Here is an 18,350-nt window from a genome sequence, read left to right on the forward strand (position 1 = left end):
TATTACTGTGTGTAGGCAGTTGCAATATATTTAACATCAAGTAGAAATTAAAACATCCGCCTTGAAAATAATGAGTTTTGCTGTAAATCCTGTTCGTAAAAGTCACTTCCCCTTCTACCTCTTGCTAAGAAGATGACCTATTTTAAATCTCATTGATTATAATTATTGTAACAAGCTCCGTTTTTGGAAAGAGTGATGTGGGTTGGCTGGGAAGCAGCTAGTGAGGGGAGAGGAGAGGTAGCCCTCTGAAAGCCCACAAGCAGGGAGATGAAGGCTTCCCCATCTTGGAATGAGCAGGGAAGGCCATTGACAGTAGCTCATAGTGAGGACAAACCAAAGAGATGCTGAAGCTGCTCCTTGCCAGCAGACATAGGCTGCTGCCAGCTGCTATGGGGAGAATGGGGAAATGCTGGCTGGATCTGAGCCAGGAGGCAACAAAAGGCGCATGCATCATGCCCACATCACCCGGCTGCACTGGCCACCCAGCCTGCATCAGCACCATAGCAACCAGCATTAAAATTGGGTCAGGATTGCCAGTGTAAAACTGGTTATCTTGAATATAGGGCTTGTAATTGCACTGAAAACGTTCACTCAAGTGTGATTTTGACAGAAAACTTGTTATCTGCAAAAGCCGGAGTAGGGAGAAGAGACTCTATGACATGGTCAGGCTGCAAGTGCAGCAGTGATTTCCTCCTTTAACCAACGCTGGACTTGCACAAGACATACTGGGTCTAACCAAAATTCCTGAAAAAATCTCTTGCTGTGAACATCTCCTGCACTCAGGATGTGGTCCAATGACAGCTCAGAACAGGCTACACATCTGCCCAAGCCCTCCCCTGAGGGCAGCACCCACAGGGCCCACACAACATCACCCAGGCATGTAATCAGCCCTCTGAGCAAATCTTCAGACAAAACAGATATAACCTAGGATTGGGGCATGATTATGGTTTGGCTTTTCCTTGGGAAGCACTCTCCTTCCAGCCAAGTGGTTTTGAGAGCGTGGGACATAGCCAGCAGCTACCACAACAACTATTGTTAGGTGGCTTGAAAATGTTCATTAAATCACAGAACTTTAGGGGTTGGAAGGGACCTCTAGAGATGATCGAGTCCAACCCCACTGCCAAAGCAGCTCCCTAGCCCAGGTTGCACAGGTAGGCAGGTGAGTCTTGAACATCTCCAGAGAAGGAGACTCCACAGCCTTGCTGTGCAACCTGAACAGTGCTCTGTCATTCACACTGTGAAGAAGCTATTCATTCCATGGTGAGTAAAAACGTATCTATCAGAATAGAACAAAATTACAAATACTGTGCATATAGAAGAGAGGGGGATGTTGAAATTTAGCAAACTGTTTCATCTGATCAGTCCTGTCTCCCTCAAAAATGTTCATGCTTTTGCAGAAGAAACGTCTCTGTAGGAGACAGCTATGTTCAAGCTGAACAAGGACTTTGAACTGACATACCAAGGCCAAAAAATTCAAACTGAGCAGCTAAAGTTAGACACATACAATCCTCTCTGGGGCATCGTGAAAGTGGGAAAAAGCAAATATTATGTGTCTGAAAGGTCCATGGAAGACAGCAGAGTGGGTGGATTTTTGCAGAGGGGCACTGTCTGGGTACAGGACACAAATCTGCAGGAAATTTGCTTTCTTTGTGCCAGTTTGATGGCACAAAGTGAGACATTAAGTGAATTACTTGGACATTAAGTGAATTACTTGGGGATGAAGGTAGGATCAGCAAACAACTTCTATAGTGACTTTCTACTGTACATGTTGAATGCTTTTAAGTGTACTATGCTGTCACTATATAAAAGCCATGTCTTCAAACAAAGCAACACACCAAACAGAAGCCTTAAAACACTGCAACTAGATTAAAGTACTGCAACTAGCTTCTAAATTCTGACACTATGATTATGATTTCTATATATCTGGGAACTAGTTCCTACACCTACAATGAACTTATTTCTAAGGTACTCGAGCACTAAGTTTGACAGTGAGAGCAAGAGTAAATGTGATACAAATCTGGTTTCAATTTCCAGTTGGCTTGTCTCAAGTTCCATCTGTACAATGGATTTCTAAGATAAGAAGTGAATGATTCCTGAGTGAGCAACCTCTCACTCTGCAGCTAGAATTTAACCTGCTAACAATTCCTAAAACAAGTATTTTTCTGATTCCAGAAAGCAAGTTACTATGCTAGAAAAATGCAGACAGGGAGGATTCTTGCTTCAGACCTGTGCTGTGCAGAACTCTAAACTCAGATTTTATGTTGCTAGCTTCTCACAGTAGGTTCACATCATCTGACCAGGACAACAAGATTACTCTCCTCACTACTTACCAGTCTTCTCCCAAATGAAAGAGAGCATTGTTTTACATGAACTGAGCTCCAGGCAGAGAGCAGAATCATTCACTCACAGAAGCACACAACTTCAGCTGCCTGAAGGCAAAATGGGTTTATTGGCCTTTCCAGATGGGGACTTAGACCCTAGCATCACTCACTTTGCTCTTGTGCCTCATTTTTTGTTTCCACAGAGTAAGCACGCCCCTCTATAGCCTCTTCTTTTAGCACACCAGGCTTACAGGTGATCTCAGTCCTCATTTAAAATGCCTCTGCCACTGCTAGATCAAGCTGACTGAAAGTCAGGCTACATAGTTTGTGTTAAAATCAAGTAAAACTGTGAACTGTTATACCATATTCTCGGTATGAACAATATGGTTTGAAATCCAGCTCAGATTGTACCAGACTGCCTTATTCAGGTCTGGCTCTGCCTCTTACAGATGTGTGTCACCCAGGCTGAGTTTGCTTTGCCTCAGCTCCCCTCCAAGTTATCGGAAAACATTCCAGGGAAGTCTGAAGGTCACTACAAATCAGCCATATTCTGCTAGAAAGAAGAAAGAGGCTTCTTGTTCCGGGTAAAGCATATGTAAAACATTCATAACTCACTAAATCACAAGACTTGTCTCAAATTGTTGTAATGCCCACTATTAACAATTGCTGCAGCTTTGTCACTGAAAAACAGAAATGGCAGAGAAACAAGACTCTTGAGTGTTCTAGAGCCATGTTCTTCATGTGGAAAAATCAATCTGTATTTACTTTCAAACTCATGCAGTGTTATCATCAGAGACCAGGTGATGTTTCTTAGGAATTGCCCTCAAGAATGGACCATAAAAAGCTAAGGGCATAAACCAAAGATGCTTTCAGATCTGGAGATTCGAAATACAGCAGAATGTACCAGGCTGAAAAAAAAAAAAAAAAAACAACCCACTAACAAAAACACATAAATCTAAATAAATAAATGAATGAATGAATGAATGAATAAAACAGTAAGAAGATCTCTCTCAAAGAAAATCCAGAAACAGTGACAAAAGAAATACCAAATGAAGCCACAGAAACAAATTAAACTCTGTCATTGCATTGTCAGGGAAAAAACAAGATGCACTGGTGTTTACAAAGACTGTGGTCAGGTCACAGAGATCATATTTTCTTCCTAATGTTTCCTTTCCACTGCTAAAGAATCTCAAGCAGAGCAAGGTTGCCCACGTTAACTTTAACATTATAAATCTCTGAAAGCCTGCAGTCTTAACGTTATATTTACTTTCTCTTCTCCACACAAAACAAATGGTTGTTCTAGGCATGCCCCACAACACTACTCATACTGTATTTGGTTATTACATCTGTGCTCCTTTTGTCTGAGCAACTAATGTGAAATTTCATTTGAATTTCTCCCATGCAAGCGTGTATCCACATCCATCTTGGAAAGCTGTGCAGGCAGGTCATTATTCTTCTCAAATATTTCTCTTCTGTCATCACACTAGCACAAGTCACATCCACCAAGAAAATCAGGAATAAGCAGTTCATTTCTGCTGTACAATTTTAAAGAAAAGGAACCTGAAATACATCTCATCCAAACAAAAGCAGCATTGTTAAGTCATACAACTGTAATGGTAATGATGGTCTACTTTCTGAGATGAAAATATTTACACACAGTGGAACTGAACTGCAGTTCCTCAACTTACAGCACCTAATTTAGAGGACATCTGCACAGTGCTTCACTTCTCCCTGAAAGTTTTGTTAGGTTCTGGTTGGAGAAGTAGATCTATACACAAACAAAGGGCAGTAGGTACTAAAAGAACTTAAACTGCTGCAGGACAGAACATCTTCTAACTGCAAGTAATATTTTATCATCTTACCGGCTTCTGAAGACTGGAGTATATCCCAGTTCAGCAGAGCTCCTACCCATTTGTTATTGTCTGCTGTACATATGCTATCACACAACTTCACTAAGATGGATGGAATTATTTGTTTACACATCATGTACTGCACTGCCTCATGACCTTTTAGAAACAGTTCCTGGAAATGTAAAGCTGCAGTTTGTCAAATATTTTATTTTATTTTATATTTTAAAAATATTTTTAAATATTTTAAAAATATTTTTAAAATATTTTATTATTTTATTATTATTATTATTTAAACACAAAACAAACAAGAAAACGCCATACAACTCAGTAAAATGTTTATAAAAATCCAGGGCCATACACAAGTCTCTTTTTCATACCAAGAACTTCATTATTTTTTTTCCCAAAGTACAGAACGATCAGCAACATTTTAGTTACACTTTCGATAAAAATAGAAGTAGTAATCAGTAAAAAACACTCCACCATAATGAGGATCTGTTGAGCAGCTTACAAAACCCTGCAGAAGAAAAATAAAAGAGATTCATACGGGACATTCTTCCTTCAGCTCAAATGATGTTTGTCTCTTGCTGTACTCCCATTTGAAAAAGGCTTACCGGTACGGCTACGCGGAAATAGTATGCACTGTCATACAGCCTAGCAACAGGGAGAGTCCAAATATGCTGACGTCCCTAGATGGTGAGAGAGAGAGATTAGATAACCTGATTTAAATTGTTGAGAAGGATGGGCTCTGGAAACATTTCATTGATAAATGCAGTGCAAAATAATTACGATAACAAGACTTGATAGCTACAGGCAGAGTATTTAAAGGCAAAGCGCTGACTTTAAACCTTGCAAATCTGGGTTTCCTCTGATCAGCACTGCATAGGATCTGACAGACATCTGGCTCCCAGCAACTCTCAGCTGGCTCTGACTAACTGCATAACTCTAGTATTCCAGGCAAATCCGCAGCAAGTAGGGATTGTCCCTGATGTGCCATGTGGCCCAAAAGCTTTAAAGAATAAGAGCAGCAAATGGCAATTCTGCTGATTTTGAAACAGCAACATTAGCAGTCCTCAGAAGGCAGTGAAAATTCCCATACAAATTCTTGAAGACATGAGCAGCAGTTTTACTCAGTGTTTCAAAAAAGACTGAGGGAAAAATTTCATTTTACTTTTGATCCCAGTGTCCTATCAACTATAAGTGAAATAACACATTTTGTATCTGAATTTTTTATGCTACATAGGATAAAATTCTATCTTCACCTCTGGTTGACCTAGTGATCCATTTAGGGATGCCCGCGATAATGTATTTCCTCGGTTTCAAGTGTCTCCTTCATCTTTCCCTTCTCCCTCTACTTTCTGACACATTCTCTGTTGGAGATGGTATGTTCACATGATAAGACATATATATATTGCCTAGAGTCTAAATGATTGCCATCCTGCCCTTTGGTAGCGAATAAGCCTTCCAGTCCTTAGAAAAATCCTCTTGACAAAAATTATCCAACCAGGCAGCATTTCTATTCCAAATCACATGAAACTTAATGCACACTGCTGCTGGAGGCTAGTTAGCTTTAGTCTTTTGATGTAGATTTCAGGTTGACACAGAAAATCTCTTTGACCACTTTTGGCAGTAAGCTTCAAGGATATTTCTGCATGGGAAAACTCTCTGGGACTGACTTAATTTCAAGGACTTTTAGAATTATGGCTGACAGATCAAAACTTGGACAACTTATTTACTTCAGTCTGCTGGCTCTGCACCAGTCGCAGAGAAGCCTCTGTAACTTTTTGTGAAGACATTTGAAAAGTTTATCAGAAAGTCAACATAAAGACAAAGGTATCCCAGATGCTCTGTCACAGTGCAAAAAAGTAATTTAAAGCTATCGAAGAACTTATTGTGTATGGTACCAAGAACCAGAAATCTAAAAGACTTCATCTTCACAGAGATTTATTCTACTATGTTTAGGATAAGTGTTACCATCCTTGCTTCAGCCTTTCCCAGTTTTTTAGCCAGAATAAACATTTCCAAGTGATGTGGACAAATCTGAGGACTTGGGTCACATGAAAGAGACCTATACTTCCAGAGAACTGGAAGAGAGTTTAAGGTCTTCATTAATTTACTGGAAACAAACAAAAGTTTGCAAGATCATCTCTCCTGGGAAGTTAAGATGTTTTAACTTTATTCCCATCAATCAAGAGAATGACAGAAAACTTCTCTCACCTCTACACTGAATAATTTTCCCTAAAGAGGTTTGCTGGTAAACTCCTGTGTGCACAGAATAAAGGGAAATACCTACCACTGTTTTCAGCGAATTGAAAGCCTAAAAACTGTACTTCAGTACTCGTGAGACAATAATGGAAAAGAGCAGCAGATGAGAGATTATAACTCTGTCTCCTAAGGCCCTGAGTGAAAAGTACTCCTATTTCTTAGCTATCTCTGGAGTTAAGATGAGTCGTAGCAGTGAGTTAGACTGGCTCTCAAATTGAAGAGAGTCACTAGACAGATTTGTATAGATTTCAGCAGAAAACTGACTCCTACAAAAAGACTTCATACAGGTTTTCTATTACAGCCATGCCAAATTTAGCTAGGACTGGTAGACTCAAAGCACCATCACAATTTCTAACACCTTAATGAAGATCAGGGTTTGTTGTTGTTGTTGTTGTTGTTTTTAGATATTAAATTTACGAGTCAGGTTCTAAAGGGCATCTTGACTAGTTGAGATCTTCATGGCTTATCTCCTCCTTCATCCCTAAAAATTAGTAATGCTTAAGACTATTCAGTAAAACTAGGTGTTTTTATCATAAATAACAACTCTTATCCACTTTCCACATCTCCCTCTACTCCAGAATGCATTCAAACATGATGTTGCTTGAGTCAAGGGATCATGACATCTGATGTATGAAACTCCAACTTTTCTGAAAAGCAAGCAGAGCTGACAGAAGGGAACAGCATTCTGAAGAGCAAGGAAAGATATGAAATCTAACAAAATATTTAAGCTTCATAATATTTATGGCTTCAATAGCCAAAACCATCAGAAAACCAAACACTTCTTTTCTACATGAAGCTCAATTTCATATTCAGTATGGCACAATGCCTCCATGAAGGAGATGAAAAAACAAGCGTGTGGTGGGCAGCGTGTAAAGTTGATTCCCATAAGCCACAGTATTGTTTAAAGATCATTACCTGTGTGGTTGCTTGGAAATTTTCCCTAATGTTGCGGCTTGAAGGATAATAGGAGCAATAATTTCCAAGTGTGACTTTGCAGAGAAATACAACTAATGGTTCTGTGGTGCTTCAAGAAAGAGAAAAAAAGGATCAATCCCATTGATCTTACACAGAAGAATCATGAATATAATACAATATAATCACAGGTAAAAAATCCAAAGAATTGAATTCTGGAGAAATAAATCAAAGGACCTTACTTCATTGGTTAATACAAAGAAACCTGAGCCACCATCCTCTAAACTTGTCCCACTCCCTCCTACAAAGGGAGGAAGCTTTGTATTTGAAAACTTGGGTGGTCTTTGCAGCTGTTAAGATAAATTTAGAAATGTATACTAAACTTCCTCACACCTCATGCACATTCATTGCAGAAGCTACCATATATGACTTTTTGTACAAATTAGTGTTTATGACGTGCCTGAATTGCACAGCTTATGTCATCCATAGGCATCACATGCCTATGCCAGAGAGTGCTCTGGCACCTAAACACAACAGCAGACAATTTTACAAAAACAAAAACAAACAAACAAAAAAACATAAAACGGGCCTTAAGACAGGGATCTATATAAATAATTTCCATTTATCCCTATACACATGTATATACGTCAAAGAAGAAGTAAAAAATTTCTCCTTGTCTGGATATGCAGTGTTAAAAAGAATTTCATTCCTAATTCTTCAAGAACAAAGACTCAGTTGCCATATCTTCTCCAAACTATCCATAGAGACTGTACAATATTTCCTGTTTAACCAGACATGTCCAGAACAAATCTGGAAGTCCACAGGAACTCAGATATGGCAATGGCTAACAGCAAAATGAAAGAAAAAGGTGTGAAATGTTGGTATGGATATTTACAGTGCAAAACAGTGAATTCATATATGGCACACTCTCTGTCCTAGAGGGACTGTCAGTAATGTGTGTCAGTTTCATTTGATTTTATTCCGTGGGCATAAAAGTTTCCCAAATTTGTAGGTATTCACTGTGTCTTACAGTATTTAGGCACAGCAGTAATCCAGTCTTGTTTGTTTTTTATTGGTTTTATGTCACTGTTGTTCAAGTTTGAAGCTAATTTTAGTGAAAGTTCACAGAAAAGATATACATTGAAAAACTTCATCCTCAAAATCAAAAACCAATATCCAAAATAAATTCAGCAACTGTTTCAATAATACTGAGTATCATGTATGGAAACGTTGTGTTGTTAGTTTATAATGGCATACACTCAACAGACAGATTTGCAGTCGTTATATGGAACAAGCAGTCACTTCAGGAATACCATTGTATTCCAAAATCAAAAGTCTGGGCTTAAAGTCATTAAGCAGTTTTTGGCAGCCATTCTGGGTAACAACGGTCTTTATTAGAGATAATCCACAAAAGAAAGGATGTGTTATTTATGGGAGAACATGATGGAGCTAGGTTTTTATCTGAAGTGAAAATACCTGTTTTGTGGTAAGTCTACTGTTTTTTCCTGTTGTAATGTTACACACTGCCAAAGATTCCTGCACAAGAATTCCCTTTTGCAGAGCTCAGCACAGCGGGACAAAAAAAAAAGACAAAAAGTCCTAAAGTCTCTTCAGGTTTAGAAAAGGTGTTCACATTATTAGGAACATATAAAAATAATTTATATTTCTCTACATTTTAAACAAACAAGAATAACCTCAAATTCATACGCCAAAGGCCACATCCATGATGATACATTAGTACATGTCTGTACAAGTGATTATTAGATTGAACCTAAAGATTAGTAGATTTTAATACCTATACTGATGGGTGAAATTGTCCTTAAACTGAGATTGGCATGGGGCCTGCGTTGAATCAAAAGATCAACTCAAGCATCTACATGAAAGATTTGCCTGTGCATAGATTTGTCCCACTCCTCTGAATACGAACAAATTAGATCCACAATGGAAATAATGCAAGAATTACTGTCAGAAACAAACTATCTCATACTGTGTATATTATTCTTAATTATACTTACTTGATCTCCAGCGAGATTTCTACATTTATGGGTGTGTACTTGCTAATGGGAATAATATAGCTGTAATTTCCAGACCTGAAAAAGGTGACATTAGTGCACATAGGACTTCAAAGGAGATGGTATATTTGAAAAAAAAAGTAGAAAAATTATTTAAATTAGGAAAAAAAAATATGCATGAACATGAGAGGAAACAATTGTGAGAAGGTGCCAGCCAGATAGCCATTCCACATTAATGGTATTTTATTCCAGCATAATAAAGCATAATAAAATAATTTATCTACCTGCACTGTGGATTTTCACTACAGTAGCGACTGTCGATTAGTTGCTGTGTTTCCAAAATCTGTATGGAACTGATGGTTGTATCAACCCCTGAAGATATAAAATAATAATAATAATGTTTTCTTCTTGAATTTTTTTCCCAAAAAATCTTAGATAAAATCACAATAAAATTGCAGTTAATACAGTAGAAGCTATTCCCTTGCTTGCAATTGCAGGAGTAGCTACAGGCATTTAAACCAGCTCTCTGTAAAAAGACTTTGGTTGATTGCCTTCATTCTACAGTTACAGGGGAGAAAAAATGCTTGTTGCAATCTCAAAGACAAATCTAGGCACCTAATACTGTCATGCTTTCTTTTGAGCAGACAATGAAGGCTATTTTGATGGCAGTCCAAGTAGCACAGAAACATGGTGTCCTGATTTCAGCTGGGATAGAGTGAATTTTCTTCCTTGTAGATTGCAGAATTGTAGAATCATAGAATAGTTTGTGTTGGAAAGGAACATTAAAGGCCATCTTTTCCAACTCCCCTGCAATGAGCAGGGACACTTAGATCTAGATCAGGTTGCTCAGAGACTGGTCCAGCCTTACCATGAACCCCCTTTTAGATACCGAAAGTCCGCTCTCAGATCTCCCCAGAGCTTTCTCTTCTCCATGCTGAACAGCTCCAGCTCTCTCAGCCCATCCCCACTAGGAAGTGTTCCACCCTTTGGATCATTTTTGTGGCCCTCTTCTGGATGCACACCCGCAGGTCCACATCTCTCCTGTACTGAGAACTCCACATCTGGACACATTACTCCAGATGAGGTCTCACTAACACAGAGCAGAGGGGCAGCATCACCTCCCTCAATCTGCTGATTGCACTCTTTTTCATGCAGCCCAGGATGCAGATTGCTTTCTGGGCTGGGAGGGCACATTCCTGGCAATGTGATGGTGTGGTGTTTTGAATTTAGAATGAGAATTATTTAGAATAATACTGATAATTCACTGATGTATTAGTTGATGCTGAGCAGTGTTTAGAGAGAGCCAAGGGCATTTCAGCTTTTCTTGGTGCCTTGTCAGCAAGGATGCTGCAGGGGGTACAATGAGCTGGGAAGAAATAGAACCAGGGCAGCTCACCCAAACTGGCTAAACTCATGTTCCATACCATGTGGTATCTTGCTGAATGAGAAAACTGGGGGGAAATCAGCTGGGAGGGCTGCTTCTGATCAGAAATTGGCTGGGCATTCGTCAGCAGGTGGAGAGCAATTGCTTTGTGCATCAAAATAATAGAATTATATTCTATTATTACTATTATCATCATCATCTCTTCCTCTAGTGTCCTATTCAACTGTCTTTATCTCAACCCATGAGTTTTACCTTTTTTCTAATTCCCTCTCCCATCCCACTTGGGGAAAGTAAGCAAACACCTGCACAGTGTGAGCTGAAGCTGGGTTAAACCACAACAGTCCTTTTGGTGCTTCATGTTGGTGGCAGGAAGAAGTAAGAACAGCACTAGGAGGACAGATAACTTCATAATACCTACATCCTGACTTTGGAAGAAGTTTACAGTTCAAGAAATGGGAATATAGAACAAAAACCTCTACAAAAAAAAATAATATTCTAGAATTAGCTCAACATCTTATGTACAAAAAGGTGTATATAAATTGAGTTTATGCATATGCACATATACGTAATATTTTTCTGGGCAACACAGAACACAGATGTCTAGATACTGGTGATTGAAAACACTAGTTTCTAGAGGGAAGAAAGACCTTCAAAGCACAGCTGGTGCACTGATTACCAGGAAAGATAAGGAAAGTAACTGGTTATCAGAGTGATTTTGCTCCTAGCCACGATGGATCAAGTCCCCCTGCTTGCCACAGACTTCCTGTGACACCTTGGACCAGCACCTCTTAGTTATGGTGAGCTACAGTGGCATGGCTCTTCCCAGAGGCAGATTAGCCCTGTGGCGAGTTCAGGGCAAGAACCAGCATGCTGATACAGCTGCGCAGCTTCTGCTTTCACCTTTGGCCTTGGAGTAACTGCACTGAGCTGCATCCGACAGTGCTAACTTCCTCTGGATACATCTACAGCATCTCATCAGTGAATGTGCATAATTAGGCAACAACTCAGACCTTATGCCAGCCTACTGCAGCCTGACTTGAGGTCCATAAACAAAAGGGGATGAATTGGTTTAATCCCACCAAGAAGACTGAGATTCACACTGCCGATGGGATGAGGAAGACCCAGGTGGGGATGCAATCAGTGAGCTTCCAGCAGACAGCTAGACTCTGGCTCTTCCCTGAAGTACAGAGGTGCTGATACCTTACATCTGGCAATGTGGTGCAGGAAGCATGAAGAGGATGTGGCTCAGCAGGTCCAAGCCTGTTTTCCACACTGAACTGTGCACACTGCAGAGGAAGCTGACGGTTATCGGCTGACCTGTGTGAGTGCATATACTCAACTTCCAGCACGCAGAACTCCACATAGATGAAAATCGAGCATGTCCATCCCAAAGAACTAGTGTGGAAGAACATTCCCCTGTGACATAGCACCTAATTAAAATATATATCATAGCAATGCTACAAAGGCCCCACTCCGAGGTATGCAGACACTATAAAAAACTTAGAAGGGGAATGATTTTTCCAAGATCATCCTCATTGGAACACACCCAAGCTGCAAGCAGAACCTGTATTCTGTTGCTCATATGGATCTAGGTACCAACCTACTTTAAGTTCATGCCACTATATTAGACATTCTGTTGTGCACGTATTCCCCGATCTTTAATGAAACATTTTTACACAAACAAGCAAATGAAATACTACTTGAAACGGAGCTTCCACATGACTAGAAAATACTCTGCGGCATGGATGCCTAAGGCAGGGATGGTTCCCTTCAGCAGCTGATGTTGATCTAGCATCCTGTAGGTCATCTGGGCCAACCTCAAGCATTTCCTTTACCCTCTGTCATGTTATTTCCTGCCACAGTCATACGCTTAAGCATTTTGCTGTGTAGGAGTTAGCACTACCTGTCACCATACAAGATTTCAGCTCATGAAGAAAAAGTAACTTGTCATTTTATGCATTTGAAGTCAAGTGGTAGAACTCATTGAAGAAGGCAGCCAGAATGTCTACAATATCTATTGAAGATGTAAGACTTGCAACAGCAAGAAAATTATAGTCAACCACAGATACTTAACAGATTCCTAAACTCTAGTTTTGTACAATGACAAGTAGTAATTTTGACTTCTCCAAATTCCAGCAGCAGAATTCCAACCCTAAAGGCAGACTTTCAAATCACACATTTCAACACTTAAAAATTACACATTTCAACACTTAAAAAAATGGACTTACAGTCAGTTCCAAGATCAGGTCTCCCATCAGTATTTCCTCCAAATAACACGTCACAACTGTTTCCTGTGAAAGTAATATTTACAAAAGTCCTCCAAGTTAGCCTTGCTCAGTTAAAACAGCAAAATATGGATACAACAATTACATTTTTGTCAATTGTCTCTCAGATAAAGGCATTCATAGCCAACAAGAGAAACCTTTAAAAATGCAAACCACGCCTATTGAGAAGAAGACATTTACAGTCAAATGATGTCTGTAGAAAACAAGAAACAATCTTCTGAAATTCTTCGGGATATATAAAAATATACATACACATATAGCCATATAGCCTCACAGAAAATATTCCATCCCACACTGAGATCACCAGTAATCACAATAAAAAGACAAAGTGAAACATAACATCCAGCCAGGCACTTCAGCACCAATCTCATCATAAAGCAACTTTCTTATTAGTGAGAAAACACAGATGTAGGCATCTGCCATGCAAAGGCAGGCCAGAGGAGTGACTTAGCTTTTTGAATTGGAGATGTAAAATGCCGAGGACTCACCCAAGACATGGTGCTTCAAACACAGAGCGATGAGACATTAAAATAAAGAAACTAATACAGAACTCTAACAATATCATTGCCACAGCCACTATATGTCACCTCTGTAATTTCTAACACTGAAATAGGCTGGGAAATTTCAGTTGTTGAACTTTTTTTTGCTCTATTAATTTTCTCAGCACTTCTCCAGAAGAGTGAACTTGAAGTACTATTTGAATAACCATCGTAGAGTACAATCTGAGGAGAGCAAAAGGCCTTTCAAGTCCATGGAAGATGTTTTAAATCTGCTCATGTGCTTTTACGCTAATGGCCAGCCAAGTATCTGTCCAGAGAAATGTCACCAATAAATTGGCATTGAGAAGCATTGATCTTGCCTAAACTAATATGCTTCATCAGATATCACTTCATTTGGGGAAAAAACAGAATCACGCATTAATAGAATACTGAAATACTCCATTTCCATGTTTTCCAAAGGAAACATTCTGATTTAGAATTATTGTTTAGAACAGAAGTCCCTATTTCACTATATAAAAATCTTCTTTCAAATAAAGGGTCAAAATGCATTGTTTCCATGAGACTGAAGCAAGACAGCTGCATTGACCTTTCTGTTTGCTTATTTATTCCAGCTTTTGGCTTCTGTTTTATTCCATTACTGGGAAATAAGAATATCCAGAGATTTCCAGCATTCTTCTGTTTTACTATGAATCAGTGATACTGCTGCTAGTTATTCTTTGCATGCATTTTCTATTTACCTGCTCCTCATACAGATCTGACAGTTTCACCAACTTAGATGGTAACTGCTGCATTTAGAAGTCCTCTACTATATGATGTTTTAGCAATGTACTGAATGTTCCCTCATGCTTTGCATTTTCATTAACTGAAAAACATTTTGTAGGAAAACCTATTGGTAAAGGCAATAGATTATTCATTGAAAGAATGATGTTTTCCCCATAGGTATAATACTTCAGCTATGCAAGTGCTGGCAGGAATACTTATTACATACTCTGAATTACTAAACATTTAATATTGCGATTTCTTGTCTGGCAGATGGTGGAAGAAGGTATTAAATGGGTACCAGAAAATTGTATAAAACTAGGAAGAAAACAGATTTTCTCAGTTAAGAAATAGATTTCAACTATTTCAACCAAGTCAATTACCAGTGAAGATTTCCTTCATGCAGTTGAAAGGAAATGTGGAAAAAACACTCTAATGGGATTTTTTTAATTATTTTTTTTTAACTCACGTTGTTAGCCCACTACATCAGACACTATCAAAAAAAACCCACCACAGATTTCATTAAATGTTGATGTGCTTCTTCTGTCACTTACAGTAACACAGATGCCTTTCTCAAAGGTCTGTTTGGGGCTGAGGGGTGGGGAGACCCACTTTTCTTCACTAACAAAAACAAAAGTATGGGCATGACCAGAATTAAATTAAAAACAGCCACTCTCTCCAGATAAGAGTCACATAAATTTATCAAATAAATGTGGTTGGGGTTTTTTTTGCTTTTTTTTTTTTCTCAAATGCTTTCTGGTTTTAATTCACATGAGTTGTAATAATCTGTAAGCAGTATGGAAAAGAAATGGTGGTGATTTCATGTTATGGTACCTTGCTAGGAATCTGCAACTACTATCTGAGGGTGATATGTGTAAATGAGTGAATTGACTGAACATTCACTAAGCATTTAATGTGAAGAGAAGGACATAAGAAGGAACAGTACTCCAAAAGAATGTAAGAACAGCTTCTGGTTACCAGAGACATAACATAAAGGGGCAAGCAATGAACATTACTGGAGTGGAAGCAGAGGGTAGAAAGGCCCAGGTGCTGAAGAGTATTCATACTTTGCATTTTCACTAAAGTCAGCAGAACTTAGAAAGTCTAAATCCTCCAGAGAATCCAGTTTTTATGACAAATTAAGTATGAGGAAACAACATCATGTTAAGACAGACTACACAAAGATCTCTAAGTATTTTTAATTTTTGCTTAATAAATTTTGTCTTGTTTCTGAATGCTTTCCTTTCTAGTTGAGCACTCCTTAAAGCTGCCTTCTCAACAAATGTGAGGAGTTAGAAAGTAGGATCTGCAATGGATGTACTCAATAGTAGTCTTCACTCAAAGAATTCAGGTTTCATATGTCAGAACAATAGAAGTTTTGTTGAATATGCACTCCTAATGTAGCATGTAATTCAAATAATTTTAGCCTTCCGTGAATCAGACCTATCTGTTGATTATAAAACATCCGCTCTTTATCTTGATTAATCCCCATACTTAATGCTCAGCTTTTTCTTTTTTGCTTTTGCTTTTCATTTATTTTGGCTACAGCTACATTAAGCAGCTTGTCGGTTTTCCTTCTGTTTAAATTTCATATTGACATTCTTATCTTCTGTCTGGGGATAAATTCAGCTTCATTAAACTTGGGCAGCTCTGAAATCTTTCAGTAGCTTGTGTACTGTGTTGATTTTTCTCTCTTGGATCTACACTTAATGCTATTTGGAGCATAAGACCTTGAGAATGTAATGCTTTGTGTTTATTCTTATCTTCTCTTTCCACCTAATATCAAAAGCAGCCAGCTGGGGATAGAAGGTTTTCATATTTCATTTTCATCTGTCTACAGTTCCCTCATTTGTAAATGAGATTAACGTCTTTTTAATTAATCAACACTCTTTCAGGCTTCAGACTAATACAAATCACTTAGATATATGACCTCCTGAAAGCATTTTGTACTGAACTATATCTGCCACAGGGCTTACTGTGGCATTAATCACAAAAATAGCAAGGACCACTAACATACAGCTTGACTGCAGACAGCAGCACTTTGCAGTATAAAAAATAGCCACTGAGTGAGCCTCACTGAAACAGTTCATGAGGCAAGAGCTTCACGGCAAGTGGCAATGCCTGTCCATATAGAAATTTGTGTTTTAGAGGCTGAACTGTGTCTGTCCCTGGTCTCACCTCAACTCATCAACTGTAGCTGATGGAAGAATTTTTCCCAAGACCAAGAAAGGAGAAGTATGAACACTGAGTTTAGTAATACTAACACTTCTACACATTGACAATGTTAAGGTAGGGGACTGAGGAATACAGATTACAACAACTGGCACATAACTCTATGCATAAGCTCTTTCTTATAAATGTCTCAAAAGTTGTAAGCAATATACCTACTCATATATTACACACACAACATCTGGTAGACAATATCTGAAGGATAACTCATTTCAGTAGAAGCAATTTATTTCATAGAGCTCTACCTTCAAATAATATTTATCTCCTCAAAATCCCTGCCTGAATGATCAGCTATAACTGGAAGTTTTTTGTTTTCTGGCAGTTGAGTTTCTGTTTCAACTCACGGAACAGATGCAGTATGACCATACTGTGACACTATTAAGTGCTTTGCGTTTGTTTTAAAACTGCATTCACCCTTCACTATGCTCAATCAATTCCTGGCCAACTGTAGCCAAAGGTTAATTAAAGGGATTAGTTACTTTCTTGTTCACGTCAAATCATTTAACATGAATGGCCAGGAAGAACAGTGACATCTGACAAAATATTTTAGGATCCAGAACTCTTGAAGGTAACCATGTCGGAGATGTCAAAAAATACTGATAGCAGTAATTATTAGTTCTATCTGCAGTTTTGCAACTCTGGGCTAGGCCCTGTCTGTCTCAGGAAGCTAACTACTCTCAAATATTCCTTCTTCTTCTCTTACACTCATTTAAATAGCAAATAACTGAAATTCACATTTCAACTTACGCATCTCCTCTGCCTTGGTTTCCTCATGACTTTGATATTTGACTATGGGTTGATGAATTGGGCAACAATAAACCTTGTCACAAGGCAAAAGGTCACAGAAGTTCACTTCAGGAATCCTGCTGATGGTCTGTGTGCTCTGAGAAATTGTGCTTTCCTGCAATGCTGAAATTAAAAAAAAAAAAAAAGGCATAATTATCACTAGTGCTATGTGTCTATTGGCATTTTATATCAGCCTGTTATTTTCATGTAGACTGGCAAAAATACAGTACCTGCTGTAGTGGTAGAGGGTAAGAGTACAACAGAACTTGGGGTATTGCTGATGGAAAAAAAGATAAACAATTCATTAAGAAATGGTCTTCACAGCTGTGGACCAAAACAGAACAGTCCACAGTCCAATACTAATTCTAGCACTGGTTTAACTACTTGCCTGGGAACAAGATGTTTTTCAAGATGTCTGTCATGGGTGCTAAGTACATAAAGAGTCAATATTGTCAAAGCACTGTAGAAAAAGAATTTTTCTTAAAATTCACATCAATCTTCTAAGTAACATAGTGTTAATAATACCTTGATAACACCTTGTCCAAATGCAGTAATGCAAGGGTTAACTCGTCAATTATTTCCCCTTTTGGGAGGGGAAAATCTCACTGAATTAAATATTTTTTAGATTAAGTACTCGTATACAGATAAATTCAACCCAAAATATGGTCAGTTTTCCATTGCAAATAGAATCAAAACATCAGTTCAAGATACACGGAGAGACTATGAAACACAGCTTTGGAACTAGAAACAGAAAATGGCAATCTCAATGCCCCAAGTAAAATTTTTTGAGAATCCAATCACATGTTAAACTTTCAGAGTGACAGGATTGCCCATTACATAGGGAAGGTTAGTTTAATTTCATACAAAAGAATCACTCTGTACATCGGAAGTTGTGCTTAGGCAGAGAACAATTGCATAAAATACACAAAGCCTCACGAGTCTGGCTTCAGGCCTATAGCACAAGCCACTGAAATACATTCAAGGTACATCACACATTTTTACATGGATAGTGATGAGTAGCTTGTGTGCCGTACACACACCTCACTTTCC

At 38.6% G+C, this 18,350-nt stretch overlaps 1 protein-coding gene across 1 annotated transcript in view; it reads right to left on the reverse strand.

Moving 5' to 3' along the window:
* Positions 1 to 4,461: 4,461 nt before the first annotated feature.
* MYRFL (myelin regulatory factor like) overlaps positions 4,462 to 18,350 on the reverse strand; it is a 42,904-nt gene continuing 29,015 nt past the window's right edge. The window contains exons 17-25 of the mRNA XM_065743345.1: positions 17,689 to 17,760; positions 17,531 to 17,577; positions 17,262 to 17,423; positions 12,970 to 13,032; positions 9,642 to 9,729; positions 9,361 to 9,435; positions 7,349 to 7,457; positions 4,783 to 4,857; positions 4,462 to 4,685 (exon numbers count right to left, since the gene is read on the reverse strand). Of these exons, the coding sequence (XP_065599417.1) occupies positions 4,599 to 4,685; positions 4,783 to 4,857; positions 7,349 to 7,457; positions 9,361 to 9,435; positions 9,642 to 9,729; positions 12,970 to 13,032; positions 17,262 to 17,423; positions 17,531 to 17,577; positions 17,689 to 17,760 (778 nt within the window). The 3' untranslated portion in view covers positions 4,462 to 4,598. The remainder of the gene's footprint in view (positions 4,686 to 4,782; positions 4,858 to 7,348; positions 7,458 to 9,360; positions 9,436 to 9,641; positions 9,730 to 12,969; positions 13,033 to 17,261; positions 17,424 to 17,530; positions 17,578 to 17,688; positions 17,761 to 18,350) is intronic.

The sequence above is a fragment of the Cyrtonyx montezumae genome, unplaced genomic scaffold (genome assembly GCF_038088225.1).
Source record: "Cyrtonyx montezumae isolate F1298 unplaced genomic scaffold, pur_monq_1.0 scaffold_3, whole genome shotgun sequence".
Taxonomy (NCBI): domain Eukaryota; kingdom Metazoa; phylum Chordata; class Aves; order Galliformes; family Odontophoridae; genus Cyrtonyx; species Cyrtonyx montezumae.